This window comes from Hemiscyllium ocellatum, chromosome 35 (genome assembly GCF_020745735.1).
Source record: "Hemiscyllium ocellatum isolate sHemOce1 chromosome 35, sHemOce1.pat.X.cur, whole genome shotgun sequence".
Lineage (NCBI taxonomy): Eukaryota > Metazoa > Chordata > Chondrichthyes > Orectolobiformes > Hemiscylliidae > Hemiscyllium > Hemiscyllium ocellatum.
Window position 1 is genome coordinate 23,303,088 of NC_083435.1, and position 25,283 is coordinate 23,328,370.

At 40.5% G+C, this 25,283-nt stretch overlaps 1 protein-coding gene across 2 annotated transcripts in view; it reads right to left on the reverse strand.

The window, feature by feature from the left end:
* Window positions 1–1,865: 1,865 nt before the first annotated feature.
* abcf1 (ATP-binding cassette, sub-family F (GCN20), member 1) overlaps window positions 1,866–25,283 on the reverse strand; it is a 96,374-nt gene continuing 72,956 nt past the window's right edge. For both annotated transcript variants that reach the window (XM_060850862.1, XM_060850861.1), the window contains 12 exons: window positions 24,411–24,559; window positions 23,832–23,915; window positions 22,735–22,859; window positions 17,802–17,914; window positions 15,191–15,362; window positions 11,294–11,368; window positions 9,218–9,288; window positions 7,769–7,801; window positions 6,670–6,838; window positions 5,749–5,813; window positions 4,631–4,703; window positions 1,866–3,176 (listed from right to left, as the gene is read on the reverse strand). In XM_060850862.1, coding sequence (XP_060706845.1) covers window positions 3,010–3,176; window positions 4,631–4,703; window positions 5,749–5,813; window positions 6,670–6,838; window positions 7,769–7,801; window positions 9,218–9,288; window positions 11,294–11,368; window positions 15,191–15,362; window positions 17,802–17,914; window positions 22,735–22,859; window positions 23,832–23,915; window positions 24,411–24,559 — 1,296 coding nt within the window. In that variant the 3' untranslated portion in view covers window positions 1,866–3,009. The remainder of the gene's footprint in view (window positions 3,177–4,630; window positions 4,704–5,748; window positions 5,814–6,669; window positions 6,839–7,768; window positions 7,802–9,217; window positions 9,289–11,293; window positions 11,369–15,190; window positions 15,363–17,801; window positions 17,915–22,734; window positions 22,860–23,831; window positions 23,916–24,410; window positions 24,560–25,283) is intronic.

The following is a 25,283-nucleotide window of genomic DNA, read 5'->3' on the forward strand; positions in this document are numbered from 1 at the left end:
AACTAAATGTATTTAGGCAGTGAACAATGCACTCAAAGTCAACAGTAACTTCCAAAGGGAATATGTTAATATACAATGGGGGAAAAGTTGCAGGACAACTTAAAGAGCCAGGTGCAATGAAGCTAATTGGTAATTTTGACTGCAGAGACAGCAAAAAGGCAAGATTGTTGTGGAAAAGCATTGAGGAATCCAAAATAAGGGTTTGGTGCACCAAGCTGTGTGTTACAGGTCAGAGAATAAGGGCAGTTCACTGTTGTAATACTGTATCTCTTGTGCACCTTTCTTGATATCTAATTTATGACTTCTATCAAGAAAAATCAGGGTTTCTGTGCATGAAATAATCAATTCAGCTTCTGGGGTGGTTATACCAAATGAAGTAAGCAAAAACCCATCTCCCAGGCCATTGTCAACATCTAGCACAGATTTTGCTAGAGGTCAACTTTCTTTTTTATTAACCAGCTGATTCAGGCAGCAGCCAGAAGCTTACCACACTGCTTCTCCTTACCTGGGAGAGAATGGAATATGTTTGTATCAGCTGGGTGCAGACAAAAACAAATCCTACACTTGCTACTTTGAGTGACAACTGCACTGTCAGAGATTGAGCTCGACACACCAAAACAAAGAAAAGCAAATCTACAAATGTGTGGTAGAAATGTGAATATTGCTTCATTTATATAAATTGTGATAATTGAAAATTTAATATATTTAGTTTAGTTGCCACATTAAATTTGGATAGGCTAAAGTCAGGGAATAACAAACAATGAACATTCAAGAAAGTTTCAAATTTACAAATGAAACTGAATAAATCACCTTAGACCTCAGCCAATAAAGTTGGAGTATACAATTCAAGCCAACTACCCGTACAATGCCTGCCTATTAATTACTGTTGGAAATTCAGTATTGCTGTAAGTGCTGTTTTGTTGTCAGCTTTCTGCAATGGAAATATCTCATGGGAAGTCTGAACAGGACGCTGAACACCTGGAAAAGGTTAGGTAAGGCTGCTCAAGATAAGTCAGTCAATCATCCCCATAAATACCCAGTCAGTCAACAAAATCTATTTAACCATTAGTGCTCTAATCAATTTGCTGAATCTCCTGTGTTGATAATTATTCAGTACTAAAAATAGATGCAGAATCTTTCCAGTATGTTTCTTCAGTGTAAAATAATTTTATTTATACGCTCTCATTTTAGTTTTGTTGTGGTATTAATACTCAACTCAATTAATAAGTGGTCAGTTCCACAAAGCAAGTGCACTAAATGATCACTTCTGCTTGGCACAAGATTAGTGCAAATGCAAAGTATTCTTCAGTTTAATTTAAAAACAAAACAAGTCTACTATGCAATCCTAAGTGTGACCAACATTAAGTCAAGTCACCTAAGAGATTAATGTTTTACCATTTGCATGTGTAACATGCAGGTCATAACTTGCAAGGGATATTCCATCAATGATAAATAGAGTTTGTGAAAAGACAGGTAATTGATGCTGGATCATCCCAGACCACTCCTTTCTAATTCATACACTCATCTTCTCCCCTACCAACACACTGACAGAAGTAATTCAGGGAAGGCACAAAGTGGATTGCATGTTGAATAATGCAGCTTAAACCCAACCTTATCAAGTGTTTCTGGGACCAGTTTGAGCACAGTGTCAATGCAGAGTGTAGCCTGCTATAGTGTGGCTTTAAAATACACAAGTATGACATTTCAAATTTGCACAAACAATATTTGATAAAATACTGCAGACTCTGAAGTCACATGGCTGCTGTGGTATTGTATTTGTGTCAGAAACCCTTTCTTATAAACTTGCTGAAATCTGAGAAACCAGTATGCCTGAGCTGCTGTAATGCAATAAAACAGGTGAAATGGGCAAGACAACATATTTTTTATATTGAAGTCCCAGATACTTCCAAAACAAGTGAAAATCCATCTTCAGTCTCTGCACTTAGCTTTACAGCCATTAAGACAAATAACTGGATGTGCCTTGTGCTCCTCCGAATGATAAACAGCAAATAGACTTAACTCCCAGGACTGATTTCCCTTTTGGGTAAATGTAGATTAAATAAATGTTGAGATGATGCTGTCAAAAAGCAATGTCACATGCCTACTATTCCTATGTTCCATTATAGTACAATTTCATTGTGAAATTATTTTCATAGTTGGGAATTAAATTACATCCAAAATCAATTTTCTTTTGACTCCGCTCATCAACAGCTTATTGTTGCTATTGCTGCCGTGGAGGTCTTTGGGACTGGTTTAGCTTCTAGTTAATTCATTTCAAATATGTCCTGCAGCCCATGAAGGTAGTCAACTCTGCCACAAAGTCTGCTGTCAGCATAACAGAAACCAATCACTGCACCTTTCATAGTGCCATTCTAAATCACCCTTGTGTGAAATGGGACTGAAAAAGTCCGACTGAGCTGTCAAGGAGCAGCTTCACACGCTCTGCTGCTACACTCTATCGAAAAAGAACTAAGCACTAGCCAAGATAAGGGACCCACCTCTGAACTGAAATCTGAAAGGCTTCCCTGACTTTATACAGTAAAACAACAGATATTGCTCAAAAGGCATAGCAGAACTTTCAGTATCTGGAAAGCAGAGGCAAATACTTCAAATTCAGAATTCGGTTCTGAAGGGCCAATCCAGAGGATTGCATCTGCTGCATCTTTTTCCATTTGCTGAATGACCTGTCCGTGACCAACATTATTTTAATATTTTCAGTATTTTATCATCTTTTTATCCAGACGGCACAGTGCCACACTAAAGAGAAGTGAAAACTTGTAGGTCATTGAATGAAAATAGTTCTTTGTTTGGCATATTTCCCCATCAATGGCTAAAGACAACATCAGGTAGAAGCCTGCAGAATGACTTAGATAATTTGTGCATCTCCCAATAGGAGGCTTCTGAATAGACTAGGCTCCCCAGCCTGTTGCAATTTTGTTTTGTTGAGTCCCGCTATTCATTCTCAATATTGTTCTGATGGCTAGGACTTTAACCCACATTCCTGGGGTCTCAATCCTTCTGCTTGCGGTTGATGGTCTCTCCAAGCGCTTCCAGCACCTCACGCTTATAATCGTCAAAGTCGCCGTCAATCTGGTTTACTGTCCTTTCCTCCACTACCCAGAGCTGGCAGTTTGTCTCAGTGATCAGTCGGGCATCGTGGCTCACAATGATTACAGCTGTGCAAGGAAAAGGCAATTATTATTAAGCACAGGCCATGTGTCAGATTACCAGTCAGTGCTAAACTAATGCTAGCTGTGATGTGCTATTAACATGCTAGATTGCAGTAGGACCATATATCAGCTTATGCTGAATTAACAGCACTGCATGCTAGTTTAACATTGTGCAATATGTCAATAAATGCAGTGCACCAGTATTGGTCTGTGTAGGATTAACACAACTGTGTCACTTTTACTTTAGCTGAGGTCCTCATCACAATACACTGAATCCTGTGAACAGTGAGGACAGAACTTGGCTTGTCTGATATATATAAAAAAAACAAAAGTTCACTGACCAAAACAAAAACCACTGAGCTTTTGAGGAAGTGAGTGGCTGCCTGGAGTCAGGGTAAAAGGAGCCAGTTGCTGATTGCTATAAGTAGGAGTGACAGTTCCCACTGACAGTACTGGCTCACAAAATGGCCAGCTAAACATGACACTAAGAGACTTTCTGGGACCGCACCAGAGAAAGATGCTGCACCTTCAGGAGAAAATGTGGACATCACTTTTTGAAGAGGTACAGAAGAGATTCATTAGCATAGTATCAGGAATAAGGGACTAGTAGAGCAATGGTTTTCAACCAACCAGTGTGTCGCAGCACAATGTCGGGAGTGTGAGAACTGTCCAAGTATGCCTTGCTCCATCTTAAATAATATTCTATCCAACCAAAATTACAGCTCAAAGCTCGTGCAGATTAATCAAACCAATGTGTGATACGAACATTCTAAATACAGATGCCCGCAAGACAAAACTGAGAGGACATGATTAAAAGTGGGCGTGCTGTGGAACTATATACCTCATGTTACTGAATATGTCATGTTACTGAAAGGGTTGGAAAGCACTGTTTAATAGACAGGAGAAGCTATGATTGCTGTACACAGATGTTATAGAGGTGATTTGATAGATGTTCACAACGATCAGAATAAATAAAGAGAAACCAGTTTCATTAGCAGCTTTCAAAACTAATTTTTAGGATATTTGAAACATAAACCGTACAGGACTATTGGAAAGAATGGGAGCAAAAAATGAGGTCTGCAGATGCTGGAGATCACAGCTGAAAATGTGTTGCTGGTTAAAGCACAGCAGGTTAGGCAGCATCTCAGGAATAGGGAATTCGACGTTTCGAGCATAAGCCCTTCATCAGGAATGCATTCCTGATTGAAGGGCTTATGCTTGAAACGTCGAATTCCCTATTCCTGAGATGCTGCCTAACCTGCTGTGCTTTAACCAGCAACACGTTTTCAGAAAGAATGGGAGCACTCTTCCAAGGAACTATTATGGGCATTAAAGGCCAAATTGTTCTATATTTACAGATGGGGTTTAAAAAAGGTTGTTTTGACTGCAGTCAGGCAGGAAACACAAATAACCCCACATTAGATTATTCCCACTCCCTTGACAGCACAGTGCAGACTCACCTCCTTTGTAGACATTAATTGCATCAGCCAAAGCATCAATGGATTCAATATCCAGGTTGTTTGTGGGTTCATCCTGCAAGAAAAATGGATTTGTCAACATTTCCTTCAAATGTAAATCATATACAAATCCATATGCAAGGAAAATTCCTGTCCTTGGATAGGTACAGCTACTTCTACACAGATCTTTGAGACGGTTAGCGGGGGAAGAGGGAAGGAAATCCAGTGATGGGAAGTATCGAACCACTTGGTTCCACTTTAACTAGGTAACAAAAACTTTCCAAACACTACCTAGGCTCAAGGCTGGGGACAGGATTCTTGACTACTTTCACGAACTTTCTCTAGATCTGACAATATCCATCAAGCTGCAGTTATATTAACCTGTTTCACAGCTGAAGACCTTTCCATGTAGTGTTTAAATAGACAGTTTGCAGTCTCTCCGTCACTATATATGTAAATTAAACATTACAGCAACATGCTGAACCTGAGGGAAGTCCTGTTCAGAGATGTTATTAAGAATTCTGTATTTCACAGGACTCTTATTTCAAGAGGAGCTTACATTTCTGCTATTGAATCTCTCTATTGCCAGTATTAGCCGATTCAAAAGGAACCCTGACATTTGTTACTCAGACTGAAAGCTCTCAGAATACTCCAATTTCTCGACATTGCTCCCTTGCTGCACTCAGTCAACACAGCAGTCTAGTTACAAATTCTTACTGAGCATATCCATACCAAATATATAAGCTCACTGAATCACTGTGCCTAGTGAGCAATACAAAAAAACCTAAAGGTATCATTGTGTTTAGTTAGCTGTCAGTCCAGTGTGATGGTGACAGTGCTACAATTGCCCATAATACTCAAGACTCGGTGAGTACACATTATCCAGTGACTTGAGAATGTATTGATGTACTTAATATTCCTTAAGTACAAAATCATCAATGTCCATGAAACTCTGCATGACTGACAGCTTGTAGAAACTCACGAAAGGCTTATGCATTAAGTATGACCACTTGGTTGAATACCTGAAGGGCTGTTGTCATGTGGGGAATGGTACTCCAACACAAATTAGCACACCTTTAGGAAATACGTAATTTTAAAAAAGCACTGGCCCAGTTACTCACCAGAATGAGTACATCAGGCTGTCGGCAGGCTAATTCTGCAAACACTACTCTTGCTTTTTGACCACCTGTAGGGAAAAGGAAGTGACGTAAGCAACAAGAACACAGATTAGAAGGAGGTGGGCAAGATCACATCCAAGTTCAAAACAATGAGTATTAGTTGTACAGCTCAACTTATTAATTGACACAGATTTTAAAAACAAATCATTCATGATCAGTTAACAACTCAGAAGTGCCATTTACACAAGCTGAGAAACAGGGAGCAAGTATAAGGGAAAATTTACACTATCACCCCCTTGTTTAATATGGATTGAGTTGTTCAGTGAGCAAATTAGCTACATTCAGCCAAGATATTAAAAACTTAGATGTGGGCCTTGATTATGGCTTGAATTTCTTCAATTAACTGTTACAGCTGTGGGCAGCACGGTGGCACAGTGGTTAGCACTGATGCCTCACAGCGCCAGAAACCCGGGTTCAACTCCCGCCTCAGGCGACTGACTTTGTGGAGTTTGCATGTTCTCCCTGTGTCTGCGTGGGTTTCCTCCAGTTTCCTCCCACAGTCCAAAGATGTGCACGTCAGGTGAATTGGCTATGCTAAATTTCCCGTAGTGGTAGGTAAGGGGCAAATGTAGGGGAATGGGTGGGTTTCGGTGGGTTTCGCTTCGGCGGGTCGGTGTGGACTTGTTGGGCCGAAGGGCCTGTTTCCACACTGTAAGTAATCTAATCTAATGCTCTTTAAACATCTTGGCGACAGTTGAACAGTACAAAATGACTGAGTAGATCCTATTCAAAATTAATTCAAAACAACCAGTGTCTTTGTTGCCACTATCAATCAGTTGACTGGAACAAAATAAATGGCTCATTGTTCCTCTCCCAAGCGTCATTCTCCCCTTGGTCTCCCAGGTAGCCCTGCTCACTCAGTACCTGACAGTTTACTGATTTGGATAGTGTGGGCATGGCTTTCCAGGCCAAAACGACCAAGACATTTCCTCCCGTCCTGGTATGGCAAGTTGAAGTTTCTCATGAGATACTCTGTTGCTGTCTCCTCCATGTTGAGTTGGTCAGCGTACTGTTGGTTGAAGTAACCTATTTTCTGTATGTGGGTGGGAAGTGTGAAAAAAATTTTTAACAGAACAATACAACACAAAGCTTCTTCAAGTAAAGTCCTCATGTATAATAATAAACTGAAATAGATATAGTATGCCAGTTCAAAATTGCACACAACCATGCTCAACATCTTTCAGGATTCCAAACTTTTCTTCAACCTTGTAGGACAACCCCATCACTGGGCTAAGTTTACATTTTTTCATAATACTATGACTCGGTGCTTTTATGCATGAATGAACTATTACAAAGCTTTAAGGAGAAGTGCAGCCAGTTCAAATCTACAGAACAACCTTGGTTATACGAACATCAATTGTCTGTATTTCACATTATCCGAACAAGATCTCAAGGTCCCGTAAAAACGTTAGCCATTATCTGAACAATCAGTTATCCAAACAAAATACTCCCTGTCCGTCTCGTTCGGTTAATTGAGGTTGTTCTGTAGTTCTCATCTGACATCATCCAAACTGGATACCTTCTCTAGGAAGAGTCATGCTATATTATTAAAGAGCAGTATTCCTGGTTGATTCACCCTCCGTTTGACTCTAGGGTACTACTACCAAATGCCTATTCAACATCAAGCCATGTTGAACAAAGCAATCCATGCTGTATAGAGGGTTCAGCGGTTTATGAACTATCAATCACATCTGTAATGCTTATTCGTGAAGCCAAAAACGTGAGTCAAGCTTATCTCTCCAACAAAAATGCAACCTGAGGTGTTAGCAGCAGATGAGTGTAATTAAGGAGCAGGATGGCTAACTGAATGAGAAGTCAGTGCAGACAGCAGACACTGTCAGTCTTGCAAAATCATCACCGTGTCAGAAAAGTTGCCAAATTTGCATTCATAAAGCAATAAGCCATTTAGAACACAATGAACTACTCCCATGACAACAGATAATACATGAGAACAGACACTTACCAGTCTGTGGTTCTTTCTCTGTTCACCAGCAGTCTGAAAACAAAGAAAGGAGGGAATTAGATTCCACTGAAGTCACTTGTGACATTAATGCAACGTTATACAGAATTTTCAATACAGAAAACACCAATTTGTCTACATTGATGTTTATGCTCACAAAACAATCACTCCCTAATATTTATCTAAACATCTAGCAATGGCAGGTACGGTTTTGTGACATTCGGACTGTGATGAGAATACAGGCCATTCCTTAAGAACAGCTGATTTGAACCAGCTGGAAGGATACTTAAAAATCAGTGATCATATTTGCAGGATGTTGAGTGTTTGATGGAGAGTGAGAGGTGAGAATACATTGTGGACATTAGGTATACTTTTAATGTAAATTTGTCTTACTTAAACGAGGCCGGCTGATAGCAACTCAGGTCCTGTGCAAGAGTTGTAGTTTGGTGAATTCTCAGTCTGGGCAAGGGTCTCAATGGAAAAATCACATTGCAGTTGGCCTTATTAAATTGATAGTTACATTACTGTTCTAATAATCTAGGACCAGTGAACGCATGTGTTAACGTCACCATTTTGAACTTTAATTCAGTTTAAAAGAATCAACTAGAAGTAGTCTGCGTATACAATGCGGCTGATTTTCCTCAACAGACCTCTGAAATGGTCTGGTTCATCAACTTGCACCAAAGTGGTTTACTGGAGAGCTGTTTTATGATGCAGAGCAATACCAACAGCATGGGTTAAATTCTCGCACCAACAGAAGTCAACATATATGACTCTTCTTCTTGACCTCTCCCCTCACCTGTGGTGTGGTTACCCTCAGGTTAACTCACCACCAGTCCCACCCCACGCCCCTCTCTCTCTCTCTAATAAGACAATAGTCTTATCATTTGGACAGATACATACATAGGAAAGATTTAGAGGAATATGGGCAAGCAGGACTAGTTTAGTTTGGGAAACTTGGTCAACTTGGATGAGTTGGACCGAACATTCCCGTGCTGTATGACCCTATGAATCTACTGTCTGGAGTACAAGGCGGCAACCGACAATCACCTGATCAAGATAATTAACTTGTCCTATTTGCCCATCATCTTTTCCACCTATCCACTTCTCCCCCTTGACCTATCACCTTCATCCTCTCCCCCACTCACCTATTGTACTCTATGCTACTTTCTCCCCAACCCCACCCTCCTGTCATTTATCTCTCCACCCTTCAGGCTCTCTGCCTGTATTCCTGATGAAGGGCTTTTGCCTGAAACTTTGATTTTACTGCTCCTCGGATGCTGCCTGAACTGCTGTGCTTCTCCAGCACCATTCTAATCAAGATAATTAGGGATTATCAGAAATTGCTGGTTTTGCCACCAATGGTCACGTGCTGAGAATGAAAGTGTGTGGCATCAGAAATTAACAAGAATTAGTGACTGTGAATGGATAAAATTGTGTAACACAACTTACAGGGGTCAGCTTTCCAGTGAGCAGGAGTAGCAAAGTACTTTTTCCAACTCCATTGGGTCCAACAATACAGACTGAAAGAGGAGAAAACACAAGCAACAATTACCAAAGGCTTTGCTCTACAGATCAAAAGCTGCAGGGAACATTCTGTATGACAGGAGGAGGACTCACTTTTGCTTCCCTTCAGCAGATTCTGACATCAGAAAACATTCAAAACTGAAATACTGAAGGACAGTACCACGAAGCACAAACCTCAGAGCTGATATACATTATCACTAATAAATTTAATTATGTTGTACCAATCCTCGAGGTAGAACTCCCATAGGAACTCAGGAATAACACGTATGCATAAATCAAACATACGTTTAGATTTTAGCCTGGATGTCTCTTCCAGATATCTGTTACTATATACATTAAACTATTGGAGCTTCCTGAAAAGATTCCAGCATATAACGGAGATGAAAGGTGTACAATTCACATAAAATTATGTTTGGAATTTGGATAGCAAAATAATGGCAAATGGACATTGGTTACTTTTAGCAGGATTTTGTTTCCAAAGAAAAGGTCAGACAGCTGTCTGAAACAGTGCCCTCATCAAAAATGTATCAGAGGGCAGGTGACGACTAATCTGGCGTGATAATGAAATAGTGTAAACATGTAAGGCCATTAGCTTTGTTTTCCGCTCAGAAGAAACCAATGTCAACTTTAGAAGCAAGTTTAGTTTCGTTCCCACAAGCAGAGAGATGTACAGCACGGAAACAGACCCCTCGGTCCAATTTGTCCATACCGACCAGACATCCATAAAACTTCAAAACCAAGAGCTTGGTTAGAAACCTGCAGATGACTAGAAGCAAGAAAGTTTTAGGTCCTCCAAGTTTGTTTACAGATTGAGGAGGAGAGGGAGGGAAGAGGGAAAAGAAAGGGGGAAAGAGGAATGGAGGAGGTGGGTCAACAGGAACGGGAATGGGGGCGACGGGGAGAGGGTGCGTGAGAGAGAGAGAGAGAAGTGAGAGGGAGAGGGTGAGTGAGAGGGAGAGGGTGAGTGAGAGAAGGGAGGGCGGGAGCCAGAGAGATCAGGGCATGAAGTACTTCTAACATAAAAAACTTCCAAAACCACTTCGGCCCAACAGGTTCACACTGACCCGTGCAACCCACCCAAACCCACCCACCTTCATTTACCCCTTCACCTAACACTATGTGCAATTTAGCGTGGCCAATTCACCTCACCTGCACATTTTTGGACTGTGGGAGGAAACCGGAGCACCCGGAGGAAACCCACGCAGACACGGGGAGAATGTGCAAACTCCACACAGTCAGTCGCCTGAGGCGGGAATTGAACTCGGGTCTCTGGCGTTGTGAGGCAGCAGTGCTAACCACTGTGCCACCGTGCTGCCCAATTTACAAAGTGATATTAGTATCGGTGGATAGTCAAAAAAGTAAACAAGTAGGTTCAGCAAGCATATCATATGAAGGCAAATTGTACGTTGTCCTTCATTGCAACAGAATTTGAGTTCAGAAGTAGGGATATCTTACTGCAATTCACAGAGCCTTCAGAGACCCCATGTTGAGTACTGTCTGAAGTTTTGGTCCTCCTATCAAAAGGGAAATATACTAACATTGAGGGAGTACAGTAACGTTCGTTAGACTTACTAGGATTGTCATATGGAGGTGAGATTGGTTTGACTGGGCCTGTATTCGCTAGAAAGGATGCAAGGACACTTGATTGAAATGTATAAAATTCTAATAGGGTTAGAGAGACTACGTGCAGGAATGATCTTCACCTGTCAGGGGAATCTAGAACTAGGCGTCACAGTCTCAGGACACAGGGCAGGCCATTTAGGCCTGAGAGATGAGCAAACATTTCTTCACTCAAAGGCATCAAGGGAATGGAATCATATTGAACTGCAGAGGAGGCTCAAAGCGCCAAATATTCTGCTCCTGGTTTCTATGTTCCACATCATGCTCCACAGTCAACATACCCTTTAAATAATTACATCCACATACAAATATATTAATTTAAACATCCTGATCAGCCTCACTATCATCTGTTTATAAATGGAAAGTTACATGAACACTCACTTCTGGAATCCATGTCAATACCAAAGTCCAGGTTTTTGAAAATCAGCTTCTGGTTTTCATAAGCAAAATCAACAGCTGCAATTTCAGACAAAAATAATGCGTTACGTACATTCAAGGTTACTAATGTTAGTCATAGACCATGGAAACAGATCCTTTGGTCCAATCAGTCCACATCAACCATGTTCCCAATTAAACTAGTCCCACTTGCCTGCATTTGGCTCATATCCCTCCAAACCCTTCCTATTCACATCCTTATTCAAATATCATTTCAATGTAACTGTACCTGCTTCCACCATTTCCTCTGGCAGTTCATTCCACACACTAACCACTGTGTAAAAAAAAGTTATCCCTCATGTCCTTTTTAAAAATCTCTCTTCTCACCTTAAAAATATGCACCCTTGTTTTTGGACTCCCTACCCTATGGAATAGACCCTTGCTATTCACCTTATGCAGGGGAAAGCAAGACAACTGGCTTCTCAAAGTAAAGGGATTGACACAGAAAGACTTCAAAAGCTTAAGTATGATATCCAGAAAGACATTTGAAGACAATTTCATTCAGGTAGACAGCACACAAGATGATTTTAAAAAATTTCAAGGCCAACAGGATAGAATGTACAACTTAAAATTTGGGAAAATTTAAATGAGGTTTTGGGGGAATAACAGGAAATTGAAAATTTAGAACTCAAAATGTGCCGGATAAAGGCCTTTCTTCATCGCTGAACTTTTGTTGTCTCCACATCTTTAGGACCAACATTAAACACCAAACTATCAACTTACTGCAAACCACAGTGTGCAATATTTTGGTCTTTGACTTAGTTGGTAACATTCTCTCCTCTAGCGCAAAACGTCATGAGTATAAACCACAATGAGATTTTGTATTTGTAACAATGGTGAAATGCTCAAATGTTCAACAGCAGAACCAACAATTTCTGACATCTTCACATGTGCAATTGCACATGGAAATCTTCACCCATCCACAGGATGTATTACTCATATCCTCGATTTGAGATCACTGAACTCAAATTAACTTCCCCTTTTAGGCCATAGTATCATTGTTTAAAAAAAGGGGGTTTCAAGATGCTTTAAAAGGCTGACAAAGACTCAATTAAAAAGCAATCGATAGTGAAGTTCTTTGAGATAATCTGCACTGGTGTTGGAAGTCTAAGCGATGCTCACTGCATTCCCACTTGAACTGAAAGGCATGTAAACCCATCTAAGAGGCAAATAAAGTTAGGATTAACTCCTCGACCATGTTTTAAACTTAGCTAATGACCATTGGTAGAGATTCATGGGAGGAGAATATCTACCCATGAGAATCAAGGAAGAATACAAGGGGAAAGAGGTATCCCAAGCTGCTGCAAGCAATACTTTGAAAAACACAGCAAGACATCTTCCATTGTCACCAAGTTGTATTGAGTACTCATGAAGTGGAAGGCAGGAAGCTAGAATTTTGTTTGTAAAAATGGTAAGAGGGAAAAGTGTGTGGTCCCTTTAAAAGGTGATGTGCTTTTTAAAGTTTGGAAATGTAATAACATGTGCCTGCAAGCAGCTATAGATTACAGTTCTAAAATGGAAGCATGTAACAATTGGCTGTGATTGGAAAAGTTCAGACTTGTTTTGATGTTTTGGCAAGAAGTTGGACTCACCCAACGAACTTAAACCAAGCACTCAACGATTCAAAGCCAACTGAATTTAAAACTGATGATGCTGACAACCTGAAACCAATCATATTATAAGAATTTGATGTATCATGGGGATATAGAAAAAAGGGTTTTTAAAAATTTGGGGAGAACCAACTGCCATCTGAAAACACAGCAAACCTGCCAACCCAGAAATAAATACTGGGCTCTCACAAGAAATGTCCATGCTCTCTTTTAAAAAAAAGATCACTTATTCATGAAGATACATGGCACTCTTAGTTAATATTCCAGACAGCGGAATTCACAGAGAAGACGTCCCTTATACAAGAATTCAACTGAGAAGGCGTTCAGAACACAACAAATTGCGGAGCAAACATTCTTGACAGCAAGAGACAGCAGAAGAGGTATAGTATTCTGGTAGACAAATTCTGTGTGAACTTTGAGAGAGTAAGTTTTAAGTTATTGTTTTCTTAACACTTAAGAGTTACATAATGGGACCTGTGTTATTGAAGCAGCATACAAATCAAATTTAGTTTAGTTAGGGACTAGATAATAGTTAGGGAGGAATTGTTCGGTTTGTTAATAAGTTGGTTGATGTTATTATCGTCAGAGTTAAACAAATAAATTGTTACTTAATAGTTATAAAGTGAGTATCAAGGATTCCTTTCATTTAACCATTCCTTTACAGTCTGTGTGTGTGTGTGTGTGTGTGTGTGTGTGTGTGTGTGTGTGTGTGTGTGTTGGCCGGGGAGGGGGGGATAAGAAAAGGGTTATATGTCATGTGAAACTTACTTTAACAGATTATGAGGTGAGGTTCTCCTCTCTGGGTGTTTCGGTTTTTTTTTAGTTATCAGATGGGGTCAACCTCCGCTCTATAACAGATTGGGGGCTCATCCGGGATCTGGACAGATCCTAACTGATTTGAACAGGTTTGGAACACAGATTCAGTCCTTGCAGATTTAAACAGACTTGGGAACTAGTGTCCTAGATCTTTAAATGAAACTTAAGTGAGAATGGGAAATCTGGTTAATTTCAGTTGCTTCTTGTTGGTTAAATTAAAAGTGGGGAAACGGTCCTTAGCGTTGCTAAAGAGGTTCTGGGGTTTGAAGATGCTTCCCAAATTTGCTAAGTTTAGAAAGACAGAAAAAGTAGAAACTTTTTAAAATTAGCAGACAGGCTAAAATTGGGTTTAACTAGTGACAATAACAAAGTTGAAATTGTAACTGAGTTTATTTAGGTACATTAGAAAAACTATCAAGTGTAGAGGGGTTAGAAAAAATTAGGTTGCAAATGAGACAACTGGAGATAGAGAATGAAAGGAATGAGAGAGTTTGAATTATTGTTACAAGCAAAGAGAAAAGGAATGGGAAGGAACATTTAAGTTGGAGAAGATAAAGTTGGAACTTGAATCAAAAAGACTTCAAATGGTAGAAGGAGAAGTACAAGGTAGAAGTGAGGACGAGCAAACTCAACGGAGCCAAATATTACCAAAACTTGATGAAAAACGCGTAGAAGCCTTTTTTATTTCTTTTGAGAAACTGGCAAAGCGAATGAATTGGCCAGAGACTGTGTGGGTAATGTTAATTCAGATTGAGTTGGTAGGCAGGGCTCGTGAGGTGTTTGCAGTGCTGTCGAGATTATGAAAATGTTAACAGGCTATTTTGAGTGCCTACAAATTGGCGCCAGAAGCACATAGACAACGGTTCAGAAACAAAGGAGGAACCGGGTCAGATCTATGACGAGGTTGAAAGAATTAAACATAGCGACTTTGATGGGTGTTTGAGAACATTAACGATACACAAGACATGAGGATCTAGAGAGATTATTATTCTGCTGGAGAAGTTAAAAAACTCACTTCCAGAAATGATAAGAACTCACGTTGAGGAACAGTAAGTGCACACACCGAGAAGAGTGCAGAGTTGGCAGATGAATATGCATTGGTGCATGAATCGAAATTTAGCTTCCAACAATAATTTCATTTTATGAGGGACAGAAATTGAGAAAGGTGGAGATTCTTCAATGAAAAACAAAAAGCAGATCACACCAGGAAGTTTAGCACAGGTGAAAATAGAAACCCAAGAGGGTGAAAAGAAGGTGAAAGACCTCAGATGTTTTCACTGTAATGGAGTGGGACACATAAAATCACAGTGCTGGTGGTTTAAGAAAGGCATTGGGAAAAAAAAATCTGTGTTTTTACTGTAATAAGGTGGAACTTGTGAATATCTGAATGAAATCGTCTTCAGCTAGAAATTCTTACCATGCAGTCCAAGAATTGGAGGGCTCAGTGGTGGAGGATTTGGGAATGTAAACTTTACAGTGTATTCACGAGGCTTTTTCAGAAGCTCAGGAGCTTCGTTTGACTCCTCATCCTGGTTCTTTTTCCGACATTTCTGCTGTTTGCGTGTCAGGGCCTCCTTTGTCTGCTTCTCCTATAAAGCAGAAATTGTTTGGAAGAGGAGAAAAAGCAGAAGATAAGCCACAGGTGAAATGAGGGAGGAAAAAAACCCATCTGTGTACCTACGGAGGGTAAAAGACAAAAGTATTTGATTTTGAACATTCATTCTTTCAATTGTCTAACTGAACAGAACAAAGTTCAAAATTATCAGTGCATTAAAATTGTACACTCAGCAAAAGTTTTAATCGAACGCAAAGAAATTAAATGGTCCACTGCTTTACCTACAATCCTCAAACCCTACATTTAAAATTGATTTGATTTACCTACACCATCAAACCCTCCAAGACAGCAGCTGTTGTCAGGCAGACTGGGGCAGTGCCAACTTCAATGAATTATTTAATCATTACATACTCCAGTTGGCCATTGGCACCCCTCAGCAGGGACAAAGAATAAAGTAAATAAATAGGTTTCAACTCTTGAATGTTAACTACGACAAAATTGGGTCCCATTTTCATCAGATGTTTGTATGTGCATGCACTGCAGCTCTCCAAAGTTCTGCCCTGCATTCCTTTTGGTTAATAGCTCATTGTCAATGAAACGACAACTTTTTCCATGCCATTATTGGAATATTATTCATACTTTGAGAAATGCATGGAATACCCAACTCAGTGTTTCTTCCAACAAGACAAGATACACTTTATATCTAGACTGTAGAGTGATTGACTATTCTTACAGCCATTTAACTTCAGTCACTGTGTCACATGTGCTCCTACACCATCACCATCCATTTAAAAAAAGGGATACAGCTATATAGCACGAAAACAGAACCCTCGGACCAACTTGGCTGCGCCAACCAGACATCCCAATCTGACCAAGTCCCATTTGCCAGTACAGGCCCATCTCCCTCTAAACCCTTCCTATTCATATACCCAACCAGATGCCTTTTAAAATATTGTAATTGTACCAGCCTGTTCCTTCGGACAGTTCATTCCATCCACCTACCACTCTGTGAGAAAGTTACCCCTCAGGTCCTTGATAAATCTTTCCCCTCTCTCCTTAAACCTATGGTCTCTAGTTTTGGACTCCCTAACCCTAAGAACCCTATCCATGCCCATAACGATTTAAAAACATCTCTAAGGTTTAGCCTCAGACACTGAGGGTCTTAATGAAAAAGCCCCAGCCTATTCATCTTCTCCCTATAACTCAAACTGTCCAGTCCCGAAAACATGTTTGCCAATCTCTTCTGCCTTGTCTCAAGTTTAAAAACATCCTTCCTATAGAAAGGCGACCAGAATTGAAGGCAGTATTCTAAAGATGGCTTTACCAATACAGAATATATACGATGTTATCCATAATCATGGTCAGCAGCATGACATCCCAACTCTTATACTCAATGCACTGAACAATGAAGGCAAGCGAGATCCATTTCAACCCAATTATCGAGAAATAAAGCTGTTTACAGGACATGGATAAACACTCCAAGCTTTTGCAATATTAGCTTGAAAGATGACGGGAAACGGAAGCTGCTCATTTGAATCAACAAAATGAGAGGGAAATAGAATTACAAGAAAAAAATATTATTTCCATCAAGCGATGGACCTCCTTGAAACGGTCAGAAAGGAAAGTATGGCTCAACTGCAACTTAAAACTAGGCAGGCTGCCAGCTCATGCATAGCCACGAGGCTGAAGGTAAAATTGAGTATTTGCAGCATGAGACTTGGTTTAACATCTCAATCAACCAGAGGACACATTGTAACAACACAACACTCACTCCATACTACACTGAAGTGGGTGTCTTGATTTTACAAGCTCTAGATATGGAATTAAGGGAATACAACATATTTACATGGTACCATCACATACTATGTCCTGTTATAAGGGAACTACAGCGTCTAAGGGCTAGATAGTTGGAACACCAGCAGCTAATAATGCAATAGGGGAAATCAAGGATGCATGAGATGACAGAATAGGAGGAACACAGAACAGTTTGAGTCATGGAGAGACATTGGATAGACTGCGGTTGTTTTTCTTTGAGCAGAGGGGACTGAATGGAAGCATGACTGAAATGCATAAAATTATGAGAGGCATACACAGAGTAGACAGGAAGAACATTTTCCCTTGGTGGATTGATCAATGACCAAGGAAAATAGATTTAAAATTAAGGGACAGAAAGGTTTAGAGGCAATGTGAGGAAAAATTCTTTCACCCAGAGGGTGGTTGGGAACTTGGACCTCGCTGCCTCAAGGACGGTAGAAGCATAAATCCTTATAACATTTAAGCAGTGTTTAGATGTGCCATGAACTGCCAAGAGCTGGAAAATGGAATAATAGTTAGGCATTTCTTTCGGACCACCACAGATGTAATGAGCTGAATAGCCTTTTTCATTATGTAGACCTCTATTCACCTGATGATCTACCCCATCACAAAGAGACTGAAGCTGCCAAATCTGCAGTATTTTGTCAGCATCACATACCGCTTGCTTAGTTGACTTGCCTCCCGCCTTTAGATCTTTAAGCCTTTTTTCCTGTTTCTCATAAAGTTTCAGCAGTTCCTTTTGTTTCTGTTGGTACATCTTCTTAAAGGTATCTGGTTTAGGCACAAAATAAACAGGAATTAGAAGAGTCACATTCAGTTCCTCCTCAAAAAAGGAATCTACACGTGCACACAAATACTACACAAGTAGGTCGGATGGAGCTCTATGCTCCTTTAGGAGATGTAGGTCACAAATTTACACACACATTTGAAAATCAGCTGCAAAACAGTGATGCTGTGAGCCCCATACTGATAAGTGTAATGAGAAAGGGAAGACAAGGAAAACAACTGTGTGAAACAACAACTGCACTTAGTTTCCTTTGGGCATTGAGAATTTGTAGCAGAGGAAGCAAGCAATCCCTTTTGCATTTAACGTGACACGGGACATGAACAACATGATTCCTCAGAGCTTCTCTTTCCCAATAGTCAAACTTGAATTATTCACATCAACTGTAACCATTCACCAATCCGAACACAAGTACTCTTTAAATCTGTGCGCGTAACATTTTTAATGTAATACAAAATTTCAAGGCAGTTCACACAAGTATAATCAGAAAAATGAGGAGACGAGGATACATTACCACAAACTTGGTCAAAGCAGTATACTTAAAAAGTGAGTTCTGAAGAAAAGGTAAAATGGCCAAGAGGCTCAGAGCTTAAAGGCCCAGCTGGCTGTAAAGGCAGAGTAAGGAAACTGGAAATGAACAAGTAGTCAGAGCTTGAGGTAACAGGGTTCAAAGCCTGGAGAGCGAGGGAGATGGGGAGATAATGTCTCTCAGTGATATGCAGTGATATTTCCTTTAGAATATAACCCTGTTCCCTCATGTGCAGTTATTTACGATGAACTGCAATCTGTTACGTCTGTTCGGTATCTCAGTAATTTTAACCAGTGGTATTCATCTAATTGGCACTGCATTGATGATTTAGACCTGAGTCTTGGAAGGTACCATAAGACAAAAGTAGAAGAAATGACCCATTGAGTCTGCCGCACTATGGCCAATGTATTTCTCAACTCTACTCTCTTGCCTTCTCCCCAAAACACTATTCATGATCCCTTTACTAATCAAGAACCTATCCATCTCAGACTTAAATACATTCTATGACTGGGCTTCCACAGCCTCCCTGACCTATCACCTACATCCCCACCTCCACTCACCTATTGGACTCTACGCTACTTTCTCACCACCCCCACCCTCCTCTCATTTATCTCTCCCCCCTTTAGGCACTCTGCCTGTATTCCTGACGAAGGGCTTTTGCCCGAAAAGTCGATTTTACTACTTCTCGGATGCTGTCTGAACTGCCGTGCTTTTCCAGCACCACTCGACTCCAGAATCTGGTATCCAGCATCTGCAGTCATTGTTTTTTCCACAGCCTCTGCTGAGGAATTTCACAGATTAACCTCCTTCAGTTAAGGGAGGAAGAAAATCCTCCTCAGCTCAGTTCTAAAGGTTCGTCCCTTCACCCTGAGGCCATACCCTCAGGTCCTAGTCTCTCCTGCTAGTGGATGTGGACAAGACGTGCATCTTGTCCACATCCATTCTAGCCAGGCCTATTAGTATTCTGTAAGTGGCAAAGAGACTCTCCCCTCATTCTTCTAAACTCCACTGTATACAGACTCAGAGTCCACAACAGCTCTTCATCCCCAAAATCATTCTTGTAAATTTTCTGTGGACCCCCTCCAATGCCAGCATTTCCTTCCTTAGAAACAGGGCCCAAAACCGGGTCGCAATATTCCAAATATGGTCTGACCACAGCCTTGTTCAACTTCAGCAGCTCTTGTATTCTAGCCCTCTTGAAATGAATGCTAACACCACATTTGCCTTCCTAACCACCAAGTGAACCTGCACATTAATCTTAAAAGAAACTCAAACTAGAACTCCCCTGTCCATTCCCATTTAAAGTCATTGAATCATAGAAATGTACAGCATATAAACAGACTCTTCGGTCCAACTCATCCATTCCAACCAGATATCTTAAATTAATCTAGTCCCATTTGCCAGCACTTGGCATATCCCTCTAAACCTTTCCTGATGCCTTTTAAATGTTGTAATCGTACCAGCCTCCACTACTTCCTCTGGCAGCTCATTCCATACACACACCATCCTCTGCATGAAAAAGTTGCTCCCTTTTAAATCTTTTCCCTCTCACCCTAAACTTATGCCCTCAAGTTCTGAACTTCCCCACTCCAGGAAAAAGACCCTGTATTTAGAAAATAATTCAGCTTTAGGCACATCCTGTATAAAATCTGATATAAATCTTGCACATTAATATTTCCATAATGTGTACTCTCTCATCTCCAGTCAACCTCCTCACTGACTTTTGCCTGGTATTGCTTCGATTACTGGCTATTATTTACACATGATAGAAGATGAAGATCCAGAGCGAGATAAAGACAAGACATTGAAGGGGAGTGGTAAAACAAAGTTCTACATTTACACACACACACACACAGGATGGTCCTTTACATTTATAGACCAGGTGCAGACTGGATGACTACACTGTAGAACATTTCTGCTCAGTCTGCTCCATGACCCCAAATCTCTGGTTGCTTCACATTTCAATAAACTATCCTGTTTTCATGCTCTGATTTATCCTAGACCTGCTTCAGCAATCCAGTGAAGGCTAGTATAAACAGGAGGAACAGTATTTCATTTTGCAATTAGGCACTTTACTGTCTTCAGGACTTAATGCAGTGGAACAACTTCAGTCCATAAATTTGGTCTTCCATTTTGATATTTTTCTCCCCTTCCCATCCAGTGTCTTGTTCTCATGGTTTTGCCTCCTTATACAAGTCAGTTGTGGATCTATGATTTGGTTCTTCTTGACAACCATTGCCACTAATTTTGTCTTTTGTTCTGTGACACCTCTGATCTCTAATCCCCCTTGCCCTGAAACATTTCTCTCTGTTCTACTTCCCTCTTATCAACAGTATAAAATTCACTTTCCTACCTCACTTCAGTTCCACAGAAGACTAAAATTCAATTCAAAATATTTAACTTTGTTTTTTTCTCTACAGATGCTGTCAGATTTGAGTTTCTCCAGCACTTTGTTTTTGTTTTGATGCAATAGTTTCTATTTCAATTGCTGGGGTGCAGAAGGTTTGGGGTGGGGTAGGTGTTCAGCTAATTAGTTTTCATCTCTGTAGTTGAGTGGGGAGTAAATGCATTAATAAAGCTTCACAACTATGAAATGGATCATTAGGCATTGTTTAGCTGTTTCATTTGTATATATTAGTCAATGCAAACAGGCTGCTTGGCTAAACTTGATCATCTTCTCATCAAATGTTGAGCCACGTGTACTTCACCAAATGGCCATCAAACAATAATCAAGGCCTTTTGGGCCCCGCCTCTGCTCTATATTAAGCTGGTTACATTGTGTCAACATCCTTCCTTAGTCAGTAATTCCAAGGGGAAAACGACTCAGCTTCTTGTTGGAAAAAATCAAATGACAAAACAGAAAATATGAGAAGCACCAGCAAAAGAGAGAAACAGAGTTGATATCTGTTGATGGATGTCTGGCATTATCTGCTTTTCTTTCAGCATTGTCAGTGCACATTTACAATTTTGCTACATTTTTGTTTTGGCTGAAGTTCCTTTACATTTCCCTCTCGGGTGCAATTTCCTCCCGGCCAATTTGCATTGACTGAAATATGATCCTTTGCACCACAATGAATTGTTTGTGATCTCTGTGAAACTTTACATTTTTAAAAATAATTATCCCGAATTATCCCTGGGATGTTGGTGATACTGGCTAGGCCAGAATTTATTGTCCATCCATAACTGCCCTTGAAAGGGTGGTGGTGAACTGACTTTTTGGCCACTGCAATCCATTTGAGATAAGAACAGCCGCAGCGCTGCCGGGGAGGGAGTCCCAGGATTTTGAACCAGTGACGTGGACAGAACAATTACATGCTTTCAAGTCCTGATACTCAAAATGAAGGAGCAGATGTAGATGATTGTAATCATCGAGTCCTCTATACCAATGAGCTCATGGCTGATCTGATAATCCTAAAGTCCACTTTCCATAACCCTCGATTCCCTTACTGATTAATCAGTATGTCTATCTCAGCCTCTACATCCCTGTGTTAAGAAATCACACTAATTTTTCCTCATTCCTGTTTTAACGCAGTAACCTGCCCCTTAAGGAGAAACAACTTTTCTGCATCTAGTCTGACAAGTCCCAAACAATCTTATGTTTCAATAATATTGAGTAACTTGGAGGGGAACTTGCAGGGAACAGCTGTTTCCAACAGTTCTAGATTGCAGTGGGTGGGTTTGGACAATGAAGTCTCAGGCACTTTGGTAAGTTTCTGCAATGCATCTTGTAGACAGCACACACTGCTGCTACTGAGTGTCAATGATGGAAGGAAAATAGAGAATCATAGAATCCCTAAAGTGTGAAAACAGGCCATTTGGCCCAATGAGTCCACATTGACCCTCCAAAGATTAACCCGTCCAGATCAATTCCCCTACCCTATTACTCTACATTTACCCCCGACTAATGCACCTAACCTACAGATCCGCACCTCACCTACAGATCCTCGAACACTATGGGCAATTTAGCATGGACAATCCAGCTAACCTGCAGATCTTTGGACTGTGGGAAGAAATCAGAGCACCCGGAGAAAACCCACACAGACACAGGTAGAATGTGCAAATTCCACACAGACAGTCGCCCGAGGCTGGGATACTTGTGGCAATCTAACAGACCACTTTGTCCTGGTGGGGGTCAAGATTTTTTTTCATTTTTGGAGGAGCTGCAGTCACCCAAGCAACTCCAGGTTCATCACTTTTGAATCAAATGAGAGATTTTTCATGAGTTTTCTTAACATGCAATCCAATACACAGCATTTTCTCTGTTGTTGTTCCACTTACTGTAGTTCCCTCTGTAGTAAAAGAGCTTTTGTGCATCCAGATGAATAATATCTGTACAGACGTCATCGAGGAAGCCCTGGTCATGGGACACAATTAGCAGAGTTTTCTTCCAGGTTTGAAGGTAGCTGAGAATGACAGACAGTATGTAAGTACAGTTCAAAGACACATAATGAAGAGTAGTTCAGATGGTCGTTGGGGGTGACTCACTATATTACCATGTCAAATGATTTAAGCCCTCATCCAACTCCCTTTTGCCCTCTCACAATGCTACCACTGTTCTGTTCTTGGCATGGGCGGGCGGTGTAACTGAGAAAATTATAAGTCCCACAAAACGGGATAGTCTATTATTACTAATAACCAACCAATTTCAGAGAGCTTATACAAATGATGACAATTTAGTAGTCCAGTCACAACTGATTTGATGAAACAGGTCTCTATTTGCCCAATTTTATTTCACACCAACAATCTCCAGTTTTCTTGGACACTGAATCATAAAGGTGACAGTGATGTTGACCATCAGAAGAAAGTCTTCATGTAAACTGCAGATCATGCAAATTCAAAAACACATACTGTGCACCAACACTTTTTAATTTTAAAAAGTTTTGAATAGCTCAATGGGCACACAATTTAAATACTATTCCTGTTAGAAAGAAACTGATCCCAATTGTTGGCTTCATTTCATTGTCATGTTTTATAATTCTTGCTGTCGGTGCTTGGTCGAAACTCAAAGGATAGAAGATCACTGCCACTGTTTTCAGATGAGCATTCAACTCACATACCCACTGCTCTAAGAGTGACTGATAACTCTGGAGCTACATTGAACACTCGGTCAAAATGGATATAAACCAAAGATCATGACACTCTAGGGTCACCCGCAGCAACTTGAATTTAACTGTCTGGAAATATGGCCAGAGTCTGAAAACATTCATGGAGAGATTTTCTTGTTCTTATACCTATAGGTATTATTAGATTGATTGTCTCCCATGCAAGGTTTGTGGATGGATGATCTGAGTTTATAGAGATTTGTGAATTGAGAGTTTGAAATTTTAAAACAGCACAGCAGATCTTTGAACCTGCACCATCTACATCAAACTTACTTGTTAAGCCAAATGACTGCATTAAGGTCCAGATGGTTTGTGGGCTCATCCAACATCAATAATGTGGGTTCCATAAACAGGGCTCTGTAATGCACAGGGAACCACAATAAGGAACACATTGCAAAGCTTAACATCGAATAAAACCATTAGGCTTCCTGCTGTCACTTCCTTCAAATCACTATGCAGTAAAATTACTATGTTTGGTTCAGCAGGTCAGCAAAGTCAGCAGACAAAAGATGCTTATTATCTCCATCATTTCTAGAAGCAATCCTAACTATATGCTGCTCCCATCCTCATCTTCCCAGAATTTTTGTCCTCATCTTCATACTGCTTCCATTCACATGAATCGGACGCATTCTTTATCCTCTTTTTGCCTTCATCAGGCCTGACTCAGACAGCGCTAACTCCATTTCCTTTCTATTCAGAGACAGACATTCACTCATCCCACCCATCCCAAAATGAAAACATACTTCCTCATGAATCCTGAACAGAAGCAGCTTCTCATCTTTCATACCTTTTATGCCCTATCATAGCATCAAGTACCAGTGACCACTCCTCCATTACCAGTTCTTTGCTTACCTAGCCAATGACACTCTCATTCGCCATCCTCCAGAGAATTTCTTAGTGGGCCGATTCTGCATCTCAGGAGTGAAGCCCAGACCAGCCAGGATCCGACGGGCTTTAGCTTCTGCAGCAGCAGCACCTGTAGCTCGCAGTTCCTCATATACCTACAAAAGACATACACAGCTAGTCACTATAGAGCTCTAAATATCAACTTCATAACAGACTGCACACTACTTACACAGTTGGGAATTGCAGGAAGAGACAAACTGAATAGAGAATTTGGAGGATCCCATCCCATTTATTCCTGACAATTGTTCACAAAAAGTCTTCTCTGGGTGGTCCTCTCCCAATACATTGTTGGGTTTTTTTTGCCAATCAATCATTAACTTACACCCAAGTCTCCTGAGATTATTTTAGAAAATAAACCACATTCAAAAAAAGTCACTCTAAGTATGGCATCTCTAACAATACAATGTTGCTGTTCTTTGGTACTGCACAAATGTTTAATTCTGTGCACAAGTCATGAAGGGAGGTTTGAACCATAATCTCATAACTGACTTTCAAATATGTATGACAAAATCTGGAGGAGTTTTTTTTTAAAAAGTTGTTGATTTTTCATTCATGCATCACTGACTTGACCAATATTTATCACCTGCCCCTAACTATTCCACAGAATTGGTGGTGAGCTGCTGTTTAAAACCACTGCAATCCTTGCAGTGCCAGGTAACATACAGTGCTGTAGGAAGAGAGTTCCAGAATTTGACCCAGTGATGGTGAAAGAATAGCAATATCACTCCAAGTCAGGATGGTGTATGATTCAGGAGGAGAATTTGCACATAGTGGTGTGACCACATATCTGCTGCTCTTGCCCTGTTAGATGGTAGAGGT